The 20577-nt window shown below is 36.8% G+C and overlaps 1 protein-coding gene across 1 annotated transcript in view; it reads left to right on the forward strand.

The window, feature by feature from the left end:
- Window positions 1-20577, forward strand: part of glis3 (GLIS family zinc finger 3) — a 47454-nt gene that overhangs the window by 25645 nt on the left and 1232 nt on the right. Inside the window, exons 6-10 of the mRNA XM_016243553.1 lie at window positions 9177-9338; window positions 10354-10464; window positions 13885-14005; window positions 15046-15142; window positions 19929-20038. Coding sequence (XP_016099039.1) covers window positions 9177-9338; window positions 10354-10464; window positions 13885-14005; window positions 15046-15142; window positions 19929-20038 — 601 coding nt within the window. The remainder of the gene's footprint in view (window positions 1-9176; window positions 9339-10353; window positions 10465-13884; window positions 14006-15045; window positions 15143-19928; window positions 20039-20577) is intronic.

The raw sequence follows: 20577 nt of genomic DNA on the forward strand, positions 1-20577 counted from the left end.
TCTGTCTGTCTGTCTGTCATCTATCTATCTCTGTCTGTCATCTATCTCTGTCTGTCTGTTTATCTATCTATCTCTGACTGTCTGTTTATCTATCTATCTCTGTCTGTCTGTCTGTCATCTATCTCTGTCTGTTTATCTATCTATCTCTGTCTGTCTGTCTGTCGGTCTATCTATCTATCTATCTATCTATCTATCTATCTTTCTGTCTGTCATCTATGTATCTCTGTATGTCTGTCTGTCATCTATCTATCTCTGTCTGTCTGTCTGTCTCTCTGTCATTTATCTATCTCTGTCTGTCATCTATCTGTCTGTCTGTTTATCTATCTATCTCTGTCTGTCTGTCTGTCTGTCTGTCTGTCTGTCTGTCTGTCATCTATCTCTGTCTGTGTGTCATCTATCTATCTCTGTCTGTCATCTATCTATCTGTTTATCTATCTATCTCTGTCTGTCTGTCTATCTATCTGTCTGTCTGTCTGTCTGTCTGTCTGTCTATCTATCTATCTATCTATCTATCTATCTGTCTGTCTGTCTGTCTGTCTGTCTGTCTGTCATCTATCTCTGTCTGTGTGTCATCTATCTATCTCTGTCTGTCATCTATCTATCTGTTTATCTATCTATCTCTGTCTGTCTGTCTGTCTGTCTGTCTGTCTATCTGTCTGTCTGTCTATTTGTCTGTCATCTATCTATCTATCTATCTATCTATATCTATCTATCTATCTATCTATCTTCTGTTGCACAAATGAATATGGTAATAATTGGGTATGATTGTATATTATTATGATACTATCCCTGTACCATGGTAGCACACAGTGCTTGCTGTCTGTCTGTCTGTCTGTCTGTCTGTCTATCTATCTATCTATCTATCTATCTATCTATCTATCTATCTATCTATCTAGCTCTCGGTCTCTCTATCTATCTATCTATCTATCTATCTAGCTCTCGGTCTCTCTATCTATCTATCTATCTATCTATCTAGCTCTCGGTCTCTCTATCTATCTATCTATCTATCTATCTAGCTCTCGGTCTCTCTATCTATCTATCTATCTATCTATCTAGCTCTCGGTCTCTCTATCTATCTATCTATCTATCTATCTAGCTCTCGGTCTCTCTATCTATCTATCTATCTATCTATCTAGCTCTCGGTCTCTCTATCTATCTATCTATCTATCTATCTAGCTCTCGGTCTCTCTATCTATCTATCTATCTATCTATCTAGCTCTCGGTCTCTCTATCTATCTATCTATCTATCTATCTAGCTCTCGGTCTCTCTATCTATCTATCTATCTATCTATCTAGCTCTCGGTCTCTCTATCTATCTATCTATCTATCTATCTAGCTCTCGGTCTCTCTATCTATCTATCTATCTATCTATCTAGCTCTCGGTCTCTCTATCTATCTATCTATCTATCTATCTAGCTCTCGGTCTCTCTATCTATCTATCTATCTATCTATCTAGCTCTCGGTCTCTCTATCTATCTATCTATCTATCTATCTAGCTCTCGGTCTCTCTATCTATCTATCTATCTATCTATCTAGCTCTCGGTCTCTCTATCTATCTATCTATCTATCTATCTAGCTCTCGGTCTCTCTATCTATCTATCTATCTATCTATCTAGCTCTCGGTCTCTCTATCTATCTATCTATCTATCTATCTAGCTCTCGGTCTCTCTATCTATCTATCTATCTATCTATCTAGCTCTCGGTCTCTCTATCTATCTATCTATCTATCTATCTAGCTCTCGGTCTCTCTATCTATCTATCTATCTATCTATCTAGCTCTCGGTCTCTCTATCTATCTATCTATCTATCTATCTAGCTCTCGGTCTCTCTATCTATCTATCTATCTATCTATCTAGCTCTCGGTCTCTCTATCTATCTATCTATCTATCTATCTAGCTCTCGGTCTCTCTATCTATCTATCTATCTATCTATCTAGCTCTCGGTCTCTCTATCTATCTATCTATCTATCTATCTAGCTCTCGGTCTCTCTATCTATCTATCTATCTATCTATCTAGCTCTCGGTCTCTCTATCTATCTATCTATCTATCTATCTAGCTCTCGGTCTCTCTATCTATCTATCTATCTATCTATCTAGCTCTCGGTCTCTCTATCTATCTATCTATCTATCTATCTAGCTCTCGGTCTCTCTATCTATCTATCTATCTATCTATCTAGCTCTCGGTCTCTCTATCTATCTATCTATCTATCTATCTAGCTCTCGGTCTCTCTATCTATCTATCTATCTATCTATCTAGCTCTCGGTCTCTCTATCTATCTATCTATCTATCTATCTAGCTCTCGGTCTCTCTATCTATCTATCTATCTATCTATCTAGCTCTCGGTCTCTCTATCTATCTATCTATCTATCTATCTAGCTCTCGGTCTCTCTATCTATCTATCTATCTATCTATCTAGCTCTCGGTCTCTCTATCTATCTATCTATCTATCTATCTAGCTCTCGGTCTCTCTATCTATCTATCTATCTATCTATCTAGCTCTCGGTCTCTCTATCTATCTATCTATCTATCTATCTAGCTCTCGGTCTCTCTATCTATCTATCTATCTATCTATCTAGCTCTCGGTCTCTCTATCTATCTATCTATCTATCTATCTAGCTCTCGGTCTCTCTATCTATCTATCTATCTATCTATCTAGCTCTCGGTCTCTCTATCTATCTATCTATCTATCTATCTAGCTCTCGGTCTCTCTATCTATCTATCTATCTATCTATCTAGCTCTCGGTCTCTCTATCTATCTATCTATCTATCTATCTAGCTCTCGGTCTCTCTATCTATCTATCTATCTATCTATCTAGCTCTCGGTCTCTCTATCTATCTATCTATCTATCTATCTAGCTCTCGGTCTCTCTATCTATCTATCTATCTATCTATCTAGCTCTCGGTCTCTCTATCTATCTATCTATCTATCTATCTAGCTCTCGGTCTCTCTATCTATCTATCTATCTATCTATCTAGCTCTCGGTCTCTCTATCTATCTATCTATCTATCTATCTAGCTCTCGGTCTCTCTATCTATCTATCTATCTATCTATCTAGCTCTCGGTCTCTCTATCTATCTATCTATCTATCTATCTAGCTCTCGGTCTCTCTATCTATCTATCTATCTATCTATCTAGCTCTCGGTCTCTCTATCTATCTATCTATCTATCTATCTAGCTCTCGGTCTCTCTATCTATCTATCTATCTATCTATCTAGCTCTCGGTCTCTCTATCTATCTATCTATCTATCTATCTAGCTCTCGGTCTCTCTATCTATCTATCTATCTATCTATCTAGCTCTCGGTCTCTCTATCTATCTATCTATCTATCTATCTAGCTCTCGGTCTCTCTATCTATCTATCTATCTATCTATCTAGCTCTCGGTCTCTCTATCTATCTATCTATCTATCTATCTAGCTCTCGGTCTCTCTATCTATCTATCTATCTATCTATCTAGCTCTCGGTCTCTCTATCTATCTATCTATCTATCTATCTAGCTCTCGGTCTCTCTATCTATCTATCTATCTATCTATCTAGCTCTCGGTCTCTCTATCTATCTATCTATCTATCTATCTAGCTCTCGGTCTCTCTATCTATCTATCTATCTATCTATCTAGCTCTCGGTCTCTCTATCTATCTATCTATCTATCTATCTAGCTCTCGGTCTCTCTATCTATCTATCTATCTATCTATCTAGCTCTCGGTCTCTCTATCTATCTATCTATCTATCTATCTAGCTCTCGGTCTCTCTATCTATCTATCTATCTATCTATCTAGCTCTCGGTCTCTCTATCTATCTATCTATCTATCTATCTAGCTCTCGGTCTCTCTATCTATCTATCTATCTATCTATCTAGCTCTCGGTCTCTCTATCTATCTATCTATCTATCTATCTAGCTCTCGGTCTCTCTATCTATCTATCTATCTATCTATCTAGCTCTCGGTCTCTCTATCTATCTATCTATCTATCTATCTAGCTCTCGGTCTCTCTATCTATCTATCTATCTATCTATCTAGCTCTCGGTCTCTCTATCTATCTATCTATCTATCTATCTAGCTCTCGGTCTCTCTATCTATCTATCTATCTATCTATCTAGCTCTCGGTCTCTCTATCTATCTATCTATCTATCTATCTAGCTCTCGGTCTCTCTATCTATCTATCTATCTATCTATCTAGCTCTCGGTCTCTCTATCTATCTATCTATCTATCTATCTAGCTCTCGGTCTCTCTATCTATCTATCTATCTATCTATCTGTCTGTCTGTCATCTATCTATCTATCTATCTCTATCTGTCTGTCTGTCTGTCTATCTATCACGCTGCAGGACACACTGAAGTTTGTTTTCAAACAGTTCATACCGCACTAGTGATTAACGTCACTAATTAGAATTCATTGTTAGCACTTACTATCACTCATGTTTGTTTGTGATCATTATTTATAAATTGGGATTAGGAAGGATTATGGAAAGATGACAATCTGCATACGTGAAGAAACTGCACGACAGCTGTGTCTTTCTCCCTCTGCCTTTAGAAACAGTCCCGATTAATCCCGATCCCAGACACTCAGCGGCTGAAACAAACAGCATGTGATGAGGCACAAACCTCGAGTACTAAACGCATCCAAACACCCGAGTGGAGCAGAATTCCTCTGCTGAGAGTTACGAGCAAACGTCACCTCTGCCAACGCAAAGAAAAGAGGAAAAGAACAGAATTCCTGTCCATTAGTGACAAACCGGCAAACAATCCAACAGAACTGAAAGTACAGTTCATCCTGTTCTCACAAAACAAACCAACTTCTGTTCGTTCAGTCTTTAGAATATAGATTAAATTTAGATAAAGATCAACACGAGCTTTGCGATTAAAGTCTCTAAATGACACCCACATGCAAAACTGCTATTGGTATCTACTAAAATAACCACTTCATTATAAAGCAATCAAAACCTGCTGACAGAAAACATACTGTTAATGTCCAACCCTTTGATTCCTCTTATATAAGATGAGCTCTGAGCAGAGGAATTCCAGCTATTGCTGAAGTCGTTTTCTGATGATTTTAGTAGGTAATCATTTATTCTGAAACCATATTTCTGAAACATAAATGAGGTCAGGACGTTTGTTCACAGCTCAGTGGTTTCTGGTATCCGTGACTGGCATTCCTGTCAGGACATTAGAAAGGACAAAGATCAGGAATGTCACATTCTTCCAAGATGAGGCCACTGCAAAATCCCTGTGATGTCAGTGAACAGTCAAGCCTTTGATTTTACAATATATGCAATAAATACTTAAATAATATTTTTTAATAATACATAACACACACATGCAAAAAAAAAAAATCTGGGTAAAACTTTATTATTTTATACATAATATATAAACTATGTAGTAGCATTACATATAAATACTATTTAATATATCATATTCAAATATCATATAATGTACGTGTATGTATATTAGTGTATACTTTTTATTTGACTCAGAAATATGATGTTGAATGTGTGTATATAAATGATTATTACTATACTGCTACACACATACATTTTTACATAACATTTCTAAATCAAACAAAAAAAAATGCACAATTATACATACACAAATTAAAACATTTATATATAAATAATATTATAAATATTTTACATTATATATAAAATAATAGTTATGCATAATGAAAAATATAATTATTGCATACTAAAATTGTATATTATTATAATTATTAATGTAATTTTTTTGTTTTATGATATATGATCATTTGATTATATAAATAGACATATATTGTCATTATATAGGCAATTTAGGGTAACAGCTTATGGTTGCCTGATATAATCTAATATATATATAAATATAACTAAAATGAGATCATCATCAAGAATGAACTGTTATACACCTTTAGACACATTCCTGAAGACATCCACATCCAGGAGAACGGATGAAAACATGTCGTCTACTATTGTTCCTACATTTTTTTCATTTTAATTAGCTTATTTAATAATGCATAATAATAATTGCACAGACAATAGTGTTGGTTTAATCTAATGAAGACGGCACAAAATAAGCAGAGGGACCGTGAAATGGCACACGAGTGAAATTGCAGCAAAGTCTCCAGAGTTACGCATCAGATCTGTTCATTTACAATCATTTACACATCAGCTTGTGATGGCATTGAATGAGACATAAACTGGTCATTTGCGCAGCAAAACACTGACCCCTCCTGGTCAATCTGTGTCATGTAGTCCAGAGGACTGTATTAGGGCCCTGCACGGGCCTCAAATATAGGCCCTTGTCCGACAGCTTATCAGAATTACCATAATTACCCATCTTTTTTTCTCCCTTCTCCCAAAACGGCTTATACTACTGTTTCAGCTTTTTTTTTTAAAGTAACGACCAAGTGGCCAGCGGCAGACAGTGAGCCTATGTTTGATCAATTTAGCCTTCTCAAATCATCACGACTTGCCTAAAATAAAATCTATAGATATAAAACAGTTCAAGCATATAACAATGTTTAAACGCTAAACCTAGATAAATGTGCGCTGTATCCAATAGTTTGCGTGGAGAGTACAAGCTAAAGTGCGCTTTGCAGGACATGAAGGCGCCAGCGCGATCGCTCGCATTTTTTTCAGTGGATACGCCGTCATTTTTGCTCATAAAGATAAGAGTAATACATAATTCGTAGCTGTAAAGAGTCTACTTTTATTTGTGTGCACTCAAAATATCAACAAAACGTTGTGCTTTTATAAAATAAAGAAAAAAATATGATGCGCTTTCTGCCGTCTCGGTCTTCAACAGGAGTGCTTCACAAAAATGAACCGAAACTCAGCGAATACATGCCTCACAGACATGATAAATATATCTATAGAAAGCTTTAAATTACTACTTAATGAAACAAATCAAATTGAAAACAAAAACTCTTTCATTATAATCATAATGTCACAAATCTGGTCCGCGGCCGATTGCCACTAGAGATCACTCTACCATTACATTGACTCTCACACTACACAGACTGTTACATGTCACTCCGGACTACAGTTCCCATCATCCATTGCACTTACACAGCTGAATTCACTGATCACACAGCCTTCACTAATCACACGCTCACCTGAGAGCCATTACACACTCTATTTAACACCCACTCAGTTCCTGTTCAGATCGCGGAGCGGTATAGCGTATATCACTCACCTAGCGACAGCTATTCTACGGAGCTCGTTAGTTTTCATAGCCTTACCTTAATCTTGCCTTGTCTGTTTTCTCGTATCCTGATCTTTGCCTGTGTACCTTGGATTCCCCCTCTCGTCTTGCCCTATTCAGATACTGTTTGCCCCTGCCTGGACCTTTGCATTGTACTTGGATTTACCCCTCTAGTTAATTCTGTTCGCCGATCGTAGACCCATGCTAGCCCTAGGTATATTCTTGTGTCTTGCCCTCTATATACCCAGTTGCCATTATCTGACCCTTGCCTGTCTCTAACCATGTCTATGAATAAAGCCTTGCATTTGGATCCGCACGTCTCATGTCTCGTCAGCCCCGTAACACATAAACCGTAAAGATGCGCCCCGCCTACTTTAGCCACTCCGGGCTCTTTTGTTCTCTCGCCCTTGCTGTGCAGTCTTCCACACTAGGCAGAGATTTTGAAGTCTGGCGACGTGGGCATTCTCGTTCCCCTAGTGTTCTCGACGCAGCTCGAGTTCCTGAAGAGGAACGTCTCAGGTTACGTATGTAACCCTAGTTCCTCGAGGGAACGAGACGCTGCGTCTCGGTGCCATACTTCCGGCGTCCCTGCCGGCGCTTGCTTCATTCCTAGAAGCTGACGCTGGCTCCAACGCACGCGCTTTTATAGCTTCCCGCTCATGACGTCATCCGCCGTGACGTACCGCTCAGCTATTGGACTGATTTCACATGTGATTCAGAGCGTGGGTCACTGAAGGCGTTCCCCTAGTGTTCTCGACGCAGCGTCTCGTTCAATCGAGGAACTAGGGTTACATACGTAACCTGAGACGTTCTCTCTAATGAGGAGATGGCGAGTCAGGATCGTCGTCTTCATCCTTTGCGACACAGACTCAGAAAACACTAGTTTATTAGTAAATAATTCATATATCTTCTTACTATTTCCACCTGACACATTCATGGTGATTACTTTTGCCGGTGCTTTGCGGCAAGCTTTAGACTATTTCCTTATATCTTATTTTGTTTAGATTACTCGTTATTGTGTTTTAGTTTGACTTTTATGTGCAATCATGTATCAATCGTTCTACTTTTTTATCTCTTTTTCTTTGTTGGTTGTCATATGTGTCTAAAATGCTCTGTTTTGTTTTTAGGGTGACTTTTTAACATTCTGTCAAGGGTCTTCAGATGAAAAATAGCCTCTTTGGGTAATTCTGGCACATTTACAGCCATGTTTATTAATGTGCATTGCCCCTGTAAACAAATAAACTACACTGCAAAATATGATCCTCTTACTTAGTATTTTTGTCTTGTTTTCTAGTATCGCACTCATGGTCTTCGCGGTCAAAAGTGACCGGACACCTGAAATGTAACTTTTTTTCTTCTTCATTAAAATCAATCTAATATATTTTTGTTCAATAATATTTTTTCTTTTGTATTTTGAGAGAATTTTATGATACTAATTCATATTTATGCAATAATTATGATACATTTTTCCCACTGAAAATAGTACAAAAAATGTTTTTCTAATTTTTTTAAATTATTTTTATTATTACTGCAGTATTTCAGATTCAAATAGAGACTAGGCCATTAAAATCTAATTTTTGAAGGCAGAATAGCACCTCCTGGTGAGAGCAAAAAAAGAAAAACCTGTAATTTCATGGTGTAACCACTAGATTCCTGTTTAGGACTCTATAGAGAGGCTTGTGAATTCCCTAATTGTTTTTATACATAATGATTTACTTGTATTAGGTTGTGGATTTAAATGTATACTAAGGCATTCTCAAAGACTACTTTTTGTCAAGGTTAGTATTTTTTGTTGTTTTGTTGTTTAAAACAAGACAATATCTTAAATAATTTTACTTGTACAGTAAATGCATCTTGATTCAAGATATTTATACTAGTAAACAAGACAAAAATACTAAGTAAGAGAATCATTTTTTGCAGTGTAAACTAAACAGAGAGAAGTTTCAGCTGTTCAATGTGACACATCTAACCTTTTTATTGTATCATATCTTTATTCTAACTTCAGTTTGAGGGCTGTCAGAAGGCGTTTTCCCGTCTGGAGAACCTAAAAATCCATCTGAGGAGCCACACAGGCGAGAAACCCTATGTATGTCAGCATCCCGGCTGTCAGAAAGCCTTCAGCAACTCCAGCGATCGAGCCAAACACCAGCGAACACACGTCGACACAGTGAGTGGAGCCCGAAAACCTTATTTTACACACTTTATCAACTCCCACGCAACCAGTGCTGGGGAAAGTTACTTTTAAAAGTAATGCATTACAATGTTGCGTTACTCCATAAAAAAGTAACTAATTACGTTACTTAGTTACTTTTTATGGAAAGTAATGCGTTACGTCACTTTTTGTGTTACTTCTTAAATCTGGACTGGGCTTGCTTGTTTATTTTTAAAATAAAAAAGTTCTATTTTCAGTGTTGGGGAAAGTTACTTTTAAAAGTAATGCATTACAACGTTGCGTTACTCCATAAAAAAGTAGCTAATTACGGTACTTAGTTACTTTGTATGGAAAGTAATGCGTTACGTTACTTTTTGTGTTACTTTTTAAATCTGGACTGGGCTTGCTTGTTTGTTTTTAAAAATAAAAAAGTTCTATTTTTGGCAAATATAAAAGCCTTTTCACACCAAAAGTGAAATGAATAAGCCTCAGGCTGAAGGGAAAGTACAGTAGAATGCAGAAGAAGACATTTGTGAACACACAGACGTTCGTCTAGAGTAATGTGTGCTTATTAGTACGCTTGAACTGCATCATCGAAGCTCAGAAGCTAATAGAATGGGATTAAATACATAAAGCATATTTGTGTTGTTTAACATTTAATTATTGCAGGTTTGCGTCATATTCTGAGTTGCATTATTTTTATTCATTTTGAGGAATACTGAATCTGTGTGGGTTTCTTTTTGTGAGTGATATGAATTAATGCATATTCATATTTATTTTAGAACTACAGTAACATCTTCTGATTTCTCTCAACACGGGGACACCAGAGCTGTCAGTCAATCAATTGAAAAAAAAGTAACTTGCGTTACTTATTTGAAAAAGTAACTCAGATATTCTCTTGTAAATTAAAAAGTAATGCGTTAAGTTACTTGAAAAAAAGTAATCTGATTACGTAACTCCCAACACTGCACGCAACACACCTGCAAACAAGAGTCACAGACGTGTGCACTAACAGGTTGTGTTTCTGCAGAAACCCTACGCTTGTCAGATCCAGGGCTGCGCAAAACGCTACACAGACCCCAGCTCTCTGCGCAAACACCTCAAATCACACTCCTTAAAGGAGCAACAAGCCCGGAAGAAGGTATGAGAATCATCTGATCCGACTAAAGCAGAAGGAGAAAGTCTTAGTTCTGCTATCAGTTATTCATCCTCGTCTTTCTAAACTCTGATGCTGATCTGTTTTTTCATGCACCACAAAAAGGAACATTTAAATTCACTTTATTTTCTATTATTTGACTTCAGAAGGTGCACTAACGGTCAAAAGTTTGGAACAATTAAGATTGTTTAAAGACGTCTCTTCTGCTCACCGAGGCTGCATTTATTCAAAAATGCAATACAAATTTGTGAAATATTATTACAATTTGAAATAAGTGTTTTCTATGTGAATCTCTGTTAAGCTGTAATGTATTTCTGTGATGCGCAGCTGTATTTTCAGCATCATTCCTCCAGTCTTCAGTGTCACATGATCTTCAGAAATCAGTATAATATGCTGATCTGCTGCTCGAGAAACATTTCTGATTATTATCAATGTTGAAAACAGTAATACACAACCATAAGTTGTGATAAGTAAAAAAAAAGAGGTAAAGTGACAGTAAAGACATTTATAATGTTACAAAAGATTTCGGTAACACTTTCTATGAAGCCCATATTTATAACACATTATAAGGGTATTCTTAAGGCATTATAATGAATGCATAATGCATTATAAAAGACCTTATAATATGTTATATCATCTTATAAATAATCATAACAACAATTATAATACATTATAATGCTTACGCATTTGTGGTTATAAGTTTTAAGATTATGATTATTTATAACACACAATGAACACCATATAAAATCTATTTTTACATTTATAATGGACTATATATCTTGACTTTGTTTATTTAAGATCTGCACTAAGTGGTTAGGTGTGGAGTGTTATTTGAGTGTTCCCGCTGAGGCTAATATTAATTTTGATGTGAGCTAGTTAATCATTTAAACTGAAAAAAAATATGCAATGTTTATATGTTAGGTTACATTTTATTTTCATGGTCCCCCTATTCTATAAGTCAACTACATGTCAACTAAGTCTCATTAGAGTATTAGTAGGCTTAGGTTAAGGTTAGTGCTGTTGAATGAATGTAGACGTACTTGCGAAGTTACTTTATAGTCAGTTTGTCTGTTGGGGAACCGTCAAAATAATCTGATATTACAATAAAAATAGTTCAAAGCAAATATGTCTTATTACACATTCATCTGATCTGATATCTGATCTTATGGCTGTTTGAGAAAAAATATTATTATTATTATTACTATACTTAAGTGGTCTTTGATGGCTTTAAGTAAAGTAGCATAAGAAACATGGCAAGATATGAGACTTATAATACATTATAACTATGAGAAATATAATCCATTGTAACTTAAGTGGATGCAACAGGTTCACTGTGTGTTATAAATCATCATACTCTTAAAAGCTATAACCATAAGTAAATATTATAAAACATTAAAACTGTTCTTATGAATATTCATAAGATGATATATCATATTAAAAGGGTTTTTATAATGCATTATGCATTCATTATAATGCCTTAAGAATACCCTTATGATGTGTTATAAATATGGGCTTCACAGAAAGTGTTACCGAGATTTCTATTTCACATAAATGCTGCTCTTTCTGTTCATCTGTGAATCCTGAAAAATAAAATGCACCAGTTTCCACAAAAATATTGTGCAGCACGACTGTGTTCAACATTGCTAATAATCAGAAATGTTTCTCGAGCAGCAGATCAGCATATTATACTGATTTCTGAAGATCATGTGACACTGAAGACTGCAGTAATGATGCTGAAAATCACAGAAATAAATTACAGTTCAACAGATATTCTCATAGAAAACAGCTGTTTTAAATCATAATAATATTTGGCTATTTTTACTGTATTTTTGATCAAATAAATGCAGCCTTGCTGAGCAGAAGAGACTTCTTTCAAGCAGTAGGCTCTCTTTTTTTAATGGTATTTTTTGGAGTTTTCAAATCTTTATATGTAAACAAAGACTTTAAAAATGATGCTTTTGTCTCAGGTTTGGAAAGACATGAAGGTTTTTGTGTGAACTATGATTGTACAACACATGCATTGTCTCACAGTGAACGAACACAGAGAGTTGTGAGTTTGCGACAAAATGCATAGCATTTGTCAAGAGGGGCGTTGATAACGAAGCCTCTAAACTTGTAACTTGTTAGCAGGCTTGTGTCGGAGCCGTTCATTATCACGGAGGAACCAAATAAAGGTCACGTCACCATAGATACAGATTCCTCAGGTAGACGTTTCTGGGAGAGAAAAAATCAGCTGTGATTATTATGAATTACTCAGAATGTACTGTATTCTTAGACACGCTAAATATAATAACGCAGGTCGAGAGCTCCAAACGCTGCGATATTAAACCATATGCTCATGATTAATTACTGTACATTCAGCTCAATTAAGCAAAAGATTAGGAGCCAATTATCCGAGACATTATCTCCACTTGTTGTCATCTATTTGCTTTAATATCATTTGGAAAGTAAATGCAGTCCTTAAGTCAACATGAAATCAAATTGGACAGCTTTTGCTTTTTTGGTCTTATTGTGAATTAGATGTCATTTCAAATATATAATTCTCATGATTTGTTTCTTAAATACTCTAAGCTGCAAAATAGATATTCACACTTTTAGTTTTAGCATAGAATTTACTTTCAGTTCTATATCCTACCTGGAGCACAAAAAACAGGATTTGTTTAGAAACAATTACATTTGTTTATTTCAATTTCATAAAAAATAAAAACATGGAACGGGCAAGTAACACAGAATTAAATGTAAGATTTTTAGGTAGAAAGACTGAAATAGTATTTTCTTGTAAAATGTACTCTAATAATCTATTTACAGCTTCAAAAATAATCAATTCTACGCTGTACTTTTATCTCATTGATAAAATCGCTAACATTTAAAGCATTTATGTATAATGCTTTATAAAGGTATTCATAATGTATGTTTTAATGCATTATATCATTTCAAAAATAATTGTAACCAAAGTTAAAATGCATTATATATATATATATATATATATTTTATACAATTTTTTTTGCTCACCAAGCTGCATTTCTTTGATCAGAAATACAGCAAACGCAGTAATATTATGAAATACTTTTAATATTTAAAATACGCTGAAAATTCAGCTTTGATCACGGAAATAAATTACATTTTAAAATATATTCACATAGAAAGCAGTTATTTTAAATAGTAAAAATATTTCACAATATTACTGCTTTTGCTGTATTTCGGATCAAATAAATGCAGGCTTGCTGAGCAGAAGAGACTTCTTTAAAAAAACATAAAAAATCTTACTGTTCAAAAACTTTTGACTGGGAGTGTATGTGATAATACAGTGCATTACAAGGCATAATGAATGCATTAATACTATTTTTATAATGCATTTAAGTTTTGTTGAAGGTTTGATTTGTGACTGTGCTTGATGTGATGTAGTTGAGACGCAGCACAGATCTCAGTCAGGACGGACTCACCGAGTGTTTGATGGTTCACAGCCTCGCACCACTGGACCTGATTGAGACCAAGCGCCAGTCGCCCACTAACGATCTCTACACTGGTACCAAACACTAATTAACACTTATATAAATTAGAATAACAGTGTAAGGGGCTGAAACATTTTTCTTGCATATCATGTGTCTTCTTTCAGACTAGTGGAAAGAAAACATCTTAAATACACTTTTGAGTATTTATTTTATTGGACTTTATAAATTTGTGTCAGTATTTCAGTTCCAATGCATGTCTTTAAAGAGTTCTTTCTCTTACATTAACCAAACTTTACAGTTTTATTCCTATATACACTGCAAAAAAATTATTCTCTTACTTAGTATTTCTGTCTTGTGTTCTAGTATAAATATCTAAACATTCTTGAATCAAGATGCATTTACTGTACAAGTGAAATGACTTAAGATATTATATCTTGTTTTCTTTTCTTTTTTTATTATATAACATTTTGTTAGTTTTGGCTTAAAACAAGCAAAAATATCTGCCAATGGGGCAAAAAAAATCATCTTGTTTAGACTTTAAATTAAGATTATTTTTTTGCCCCATTAGCAGATATTTGTGCTTGTTTTAAGGGAAAACTCTAATATGATAACAAAATCAAACAAGATTTTTGAATCTGGACTGATCCCATATTCAGTTTATTACATTAATGCATCTTTAATTAAATATAACCTCATTTGCATATTTAAACAACATTTCTTCTGATACAAAAATGTTTGCAATCCTTAAATTGGGGGAGTATGGTGATATCTATTAGTTAATTTTTTTACCCTATTCACTTGTATCTTGTCTAGAGATGCGTTTTTATTATTATTATTAAATTCTATTAACTAACAGTGATTTTAGATGCTGTAAAAGATGCAAATGGTGCGATCAAATACATCCGTCTAGTGCATGTTTACATAGAAAAACATTGGAAAAGCAGCGCAGTGTAATGCAAAGATGCATTCTATGTAAACAGGCCATAAGAAGCTTTCAGCATATTTTGGTTATTTAGTTAGTTTTCATTGCAGTGATGGCTAATGGCATCTAATCTTACCACTGTTTGACTCAAGAGTGATGATTCTCTGTTTTGTCTTCATGTCAACGTGCAAGTGTTCACCCTGAACCAGACAAACGCCCTGCAGATCCCATCCGATCCACAGACCCTTCAGAGCCACATGCAGCTACCGCCCGTACAGGGAAACAACAGGTAGAAAAACATGATCAGTTTTGACATGCATGAGTCACAGCATTTAACTTTGCTAATATTGCGTGGGAAATAACTTGATGTTATTCAGGAGGATTTCAGCTATGATATTACTGCTCCAAAGTCGGCATGAAATGAATTCACCCTATTAGTTTTCTAAATGCATTGATCTTGGGAACAATTCATCCATGCAAGTTGAGTTTTTGAAAAGTGATTTGAGCTCGTAATGTTTAATCAGAATGTCAGAACTGGATCTTCCCTCTGCTGATGTATGCTGGTTCCTCTTCAGGAACTCGAGCTGCGTCGGAGAACGCTTTGGGAACGCCTTCAGCGTGACTGACTCTGAATCACGTGTGTAATCAGTCCAATGGATGGGCGAGACGTCACGGGCGGGGTGACGTAGCGGCCAGAAAGCTTAAAAGCACGTGCGGTGAAACCGGCGTCAGCTTTCTGTCATTCAGCAAGCGCTCTGTGTGTGTGTTATTCTGATATCTGTTTGTCAGTCTTATTTAGTGTTGTCTGTCACGAAATCATGTCAAAAGCACAAGACAAGACCAAACACCTTAAGGGCGAGAGCAGGCAGCGTTTCAGGCTGTGTGTTCCTCCCTGCCCGCGTTACATTACGGGTGGGATACACACAGTTTGTGCATTGTCTGCCTGGGAGCGGAGCATGCTGTGGACTCACGATCCATTTGTCACGATCGATCTAAAAGACGCATACGTCCATGTATCCATCCTTCCCACTCACAGGAAGTTCCTGAGGTTTGCTTTTGGGGGAAAAGCATACCAATATCGGGTTCTTCCCTTCGGCCTTGCACTCTCACCCTGCACTTTCACGAAGTGTGTGGATGCACCTCTGGCTCCGCTGCGACTCCGGGGCATCCGCATACTGAACTATATCGACAATTGGTTGATTTTAGCTCAATCAGAGCGGACGGTGGTTCGACATCGAGATGTCATTCTCACCCACATGAGAGAGCTGGGGTTAAGACTAAACGGCAAGAAAAGTGTGCTTTCTCCATTACAGAGGACCACTTATGTGGGCGTGGTGTGGGATTCAACCACGATGCAGGCACGTATGTCCCCTGCTTGGATCGAGTCGATCCTCACCGCAGTCGCGAGAGTTAGAGAAGGCCGGTCAGTCACTGTCAAACAGTTTCAGAGACTGCTGGGTCTGATGGCAGCTGCGTCCAACGTGATACCTCTTGGCCTGCTGTACATGAGACCCCTACAGTGGTGGCTCAAGACCAGGGGGTTCTCCCCGAGGGGAAACCCGCTTTGCATGATCAGGGTCACGCTGCGATGCCTACGTACCTTGGACATGTGGAGGAAACCTTGGTTCTTGTCTCAGGGCCCGGTGCTGGGAGCTCCTTGTCAATCAATTCTTTCAAAACGACTGATTCATTCATTCAGGAATTCATGAATGGATCAGTGAGTCATTGAATCACCCGATTTGTTCAAAAACGCAAATTCATTCAGTCAGGAAACACCGCTGTTCTGTTGCTGCAGAGACGCTCAACATGATTTTGTTTGGAACCATTTTCTTTAGTGAAATAGAGCAAAAAAGACAATATTGAATCACTGCAATTTGAATCACTTGCTGTTTATTTCTTGTTCATTGAATTGTTGCTCTGACACTAAGAGACCATGCTAACCAAACCATTCATATAATCGCTCGTCCCCGTGTTCTAGAGAATATAATTATATGATTAAATATCTATATTTGTTCCTTCAGAGTGACAATGCTCAGTAACAAATAATCCAATTTTAAAAATAACCAAATCCGTATTACAGCGATAAGTTATTCAGACACTTGAAGCAGCTGCTGTAACTTTTTATCGCTAGTTGGCCAGTTTACATGTCAATCAGAAGTACAAGCCTCAGTGGGCGGGTCTTGTCGAGAGCAAATCTGCAGTACTAATAGAAATTATTTTAATGCACATGAAAACTCAGTGATGATTCATACAGGGCATAGTAAAAACATTCGGGGCTTTACTGAAAACATTAGGGGCTTCAGCCCCCTTAGCCCACCCCTGGCTGAAAGACAGTTTAGCCGTGACACCAAGCTGGCATCACTTCTATGTGCCTGTGTCTGTGATGCTCCTTTCAATCTTGATGAATCGAGTCTAATAATCCGCGCCGGGCCGCTGAATGCCGTATGTTTTTTTCCTATCGCTATGTTTTTGGTCGAACCTCAATTGAGTAAGTGGCCACAAACTGAATCACTGTCTAATTGACATTCATTCTGAGTTTCTCTTGGCGGCGTGAATTGCTATGACCGATTCAAAAGCGTCTGGTTGTCGACAAATGCGTTCCTGGTTGTCATGGCTTTATAAACTGATTCAAATAAAGCAGGCTTTTCTCTGGTCAAAGGCTCCGCTACGCTTTTGTGTGTTTTGCACGTCTGCTGTGGCAAGAGCGTTTGGGAAGAGGTTTATATTTTGGACGCCCATTCCTCCACTTCAAAGGCACAGAGAGGAACCTTTTCTGCCTTTCTGGAAGCAGATGCGCAAGGCTTCTCGCCGGTGGTGGGCACACCATGCGCCGCAGGATCCAAGGAAGACAATCGGTTTGTGGGATGGAGACCTGCTGTGCATCGTTGGTCCCATGTTAGCCGACACTATAGCCACCGAGCAGAAGAGCAGCAGAAATTCAATAAGGGAATCATAAAGTGCAAGGAATACCCAGGCAATGGGATCGGCGTAATTACCTCGCTTTGTGCTTAATCAGTTGTGAAATACCTCTGATTCCAGACTCCCTGTTAAAAGCGGTTCCTCTGTTCCTGTGCCACTGTTCTGATGCACTTTTTACATCCAGGAATAAACACAATGCTGCTTCGGACGCCTGTTAGAAACTGTGGAAACTAAATCAAACATTTGGAAATTGTGAATTAATATGCTTAAAAGGTATGATTCAGGCAAAATGTTCTTGCTTTAATTCAGTGTGGCAAAAATTTAATAAAAATTTTTTTTAAGTGTTTAAAGGGATAGTTCACCCAAAAATGAAAATTCTGTCATTAATTACTCACCCACATGTTGTTCCAAACCCGTAAGACCTTCGTTCATCTTCGGAACACAAATTAAGACATTTTTTATTAAATCCGAGAGCACTCTTACCCTCTGTAGACAGCAACACAACTGCAATGTTCCCAGGTACAGAAACATAGCATGGACATCAGTAAAATAGTCCATGTGACATCAGGGGTTCAAACGTAATCTTACAAAGCAGTGAGAATACTTTTTGTGTGCAAAGAAAACAATAATAACATTATTTATTCTGCATTTCTTCTCCCCGTTTACCGTCTACAAGTTACCGTCTTCCAGCATTTTGGAGATTATCCACTGAACGTAATCAACGTAATCAGCATTGTTTACGTTCAGCATGCGCACGCTGTCTACTGAACATAAATAATGCTGATTACATTCTGGGGTACTCTCCAAAATCATGGAAGACGGTACAAACAAAGGTCTTACGTGTGATTAATTAATAACAGAATTAAAATTTTTGGGTGAACTAATCCTTTAAGCTCCAAATGAATCACTGCTGCACAGACTCGGGCTCCAAACGAATCAGTACTGCGCAGACTTCAGCTCCAAACGAATCAGTACTGTGCAGACTTCAGCTCCAAACGAATCAGTACTGCGCAGACTTCAGCTCCAAACGAATCAGTACTGCGCAGACTTCAGCTCCAAACGAATCACTACTGCGCAGACTTCAGCTCCAAACGAATCACTACTGCGCAGACTTCAGCTCCAAACGAATCACTACTGCGCAGACTCAACTTGAGCTCCAAATGAATCACTGGTTCATCTTGGCAGTAAAAGTTTTCAGAGAGTTCCACATGTAATGGTCATATTATATGCTAAGATCTTATCCAATCACAGCATTTAATTTGAAGTCTGACAGCAGGCAAACCCCGTCCAATAGAGCCTTCAACTCAGAGGCTAATTCAGGGTAGAAAATGACCACTCATATCTAAGCTATGAATGTTTTTGATGGAAAAAAAAAACATACTGAAATTATAAGTGCACCTCAAGAAACATTATAAAATAACATTTATTAAATGCATTTCATGACCTTTAAAGGTACAATTCATGCAGAATTGCTCGTTGTCAACCCATACTTGTTCAAATGAAACGTTCATGCTGTTATTTCAGAGCTGGATGCAAAAATAGTATCAGTCCACAAATCTGACTTGAGATGCAGTCTAGAATCATAAATCACACAGCGTTCGTTCATTTAGGCCAGTTCAACAACTAAGCCTGGTTTCTCACATGTTTTTTTTCCATTTCTGTCACCTAATCAAGTCTGGGTTCCTTGTCAAGTGAATTAGTTTCATAATTGATGAATGTTGCAACATTGACACTGCTTTTGAACCGAACTGAAACAACACTTAATCAAATTGATCTGAATATTGACACTATTGTCTTCCATAGAGCTGCTTTACGGCAACTTTTTACATTAATAAGGTTTGCATTATTAACACATTGCTGTGAAGCTGCTTTGAATCAGTCTGTACTGTATAAAGCACTGTAGAAAAAAAGGTGACTTGATTTGACTTCCTTTCAGTGAAAGTGGACTGCTGTCAAGAACCAAAAAACAATAACAAAGCCTACATAACAGTAGGGTTAGCATACTATTAGATAAGCATTTTGATTATATGAGTAAAATGATGACAATTTCCATTTTTGACTGAACTACTGTACTTCTTTAAAATGCACCATGCCTATGCTGCCTATGTTTAATACAAATATATGGTTTATTACTGTAAAAGCATCTGATCTCTCAGGTTCAGGGTTCCTGTGTCGCATCAGATGTCTTCAGTACCCTTGTCATCTCACCAAAACACTCCCAAACTCCCCAGATACTCCAGCCATCCCAGGACATCCCACCCTGACAGTATGGCCATGCTTTCTTCTATATCCTTATCTAATCTATTTCATCTAAAAAATACTATATATTGGAAATTAAGGTATGGTTGGTTACTGTGTGAAAATGTTTCTCAAATTAAGTTTTCACGTTTAATTATACTCAAGTATTACAATGTTTTTGAAATACTGATAATGTCAAGAGACAGAGATATTTGCAAGTTTTTACACAAACTTTGTAAAGCAATCCGGTTTGCAAAAAACTACAGCAGCATACCAGAACACTAGAGCTGTATGATTTGGTAAGACAAAATAAATAAATTGCATTTTTTTATTAAAATGTGATTTAAATAAAAATTAGCAGATTTAAAAAACAAAAACAAAACTGGCCAAAATGTTGTGATTCTATATCAGTTTGGCAATAAAATAATATTAATAAATAATGATTTGTTCAGCAGTAATAGTAGCATTGTATCTATTAAATAAAAATACAAAAAACATTTAAAAACTAAATACTACCACTACAATATTACAATGAAAAAATACTATTGTAATATTTCACAGCAAAAA

The sequence above is a fragment of the Sinocyclocheilus grahami genome, unplaced genomic scaffold (assembly GCF_001515645.1).
Source record: "Sinocyclocheilus grahami isolate Dianchi unplaced genomic scaffold, SAMN03320097.WGS_v1.1 scaffold694.1, whole genome shotgun sequence".
Classification (NCBI taxonomy): domain Eukaryota; kingdom Metazoa; phylum Chordata; class Actinopteri; order Cypriniformes; family Cyprinidae; genus Sinocyclocheilus; species Sinocyclocheilus grahami.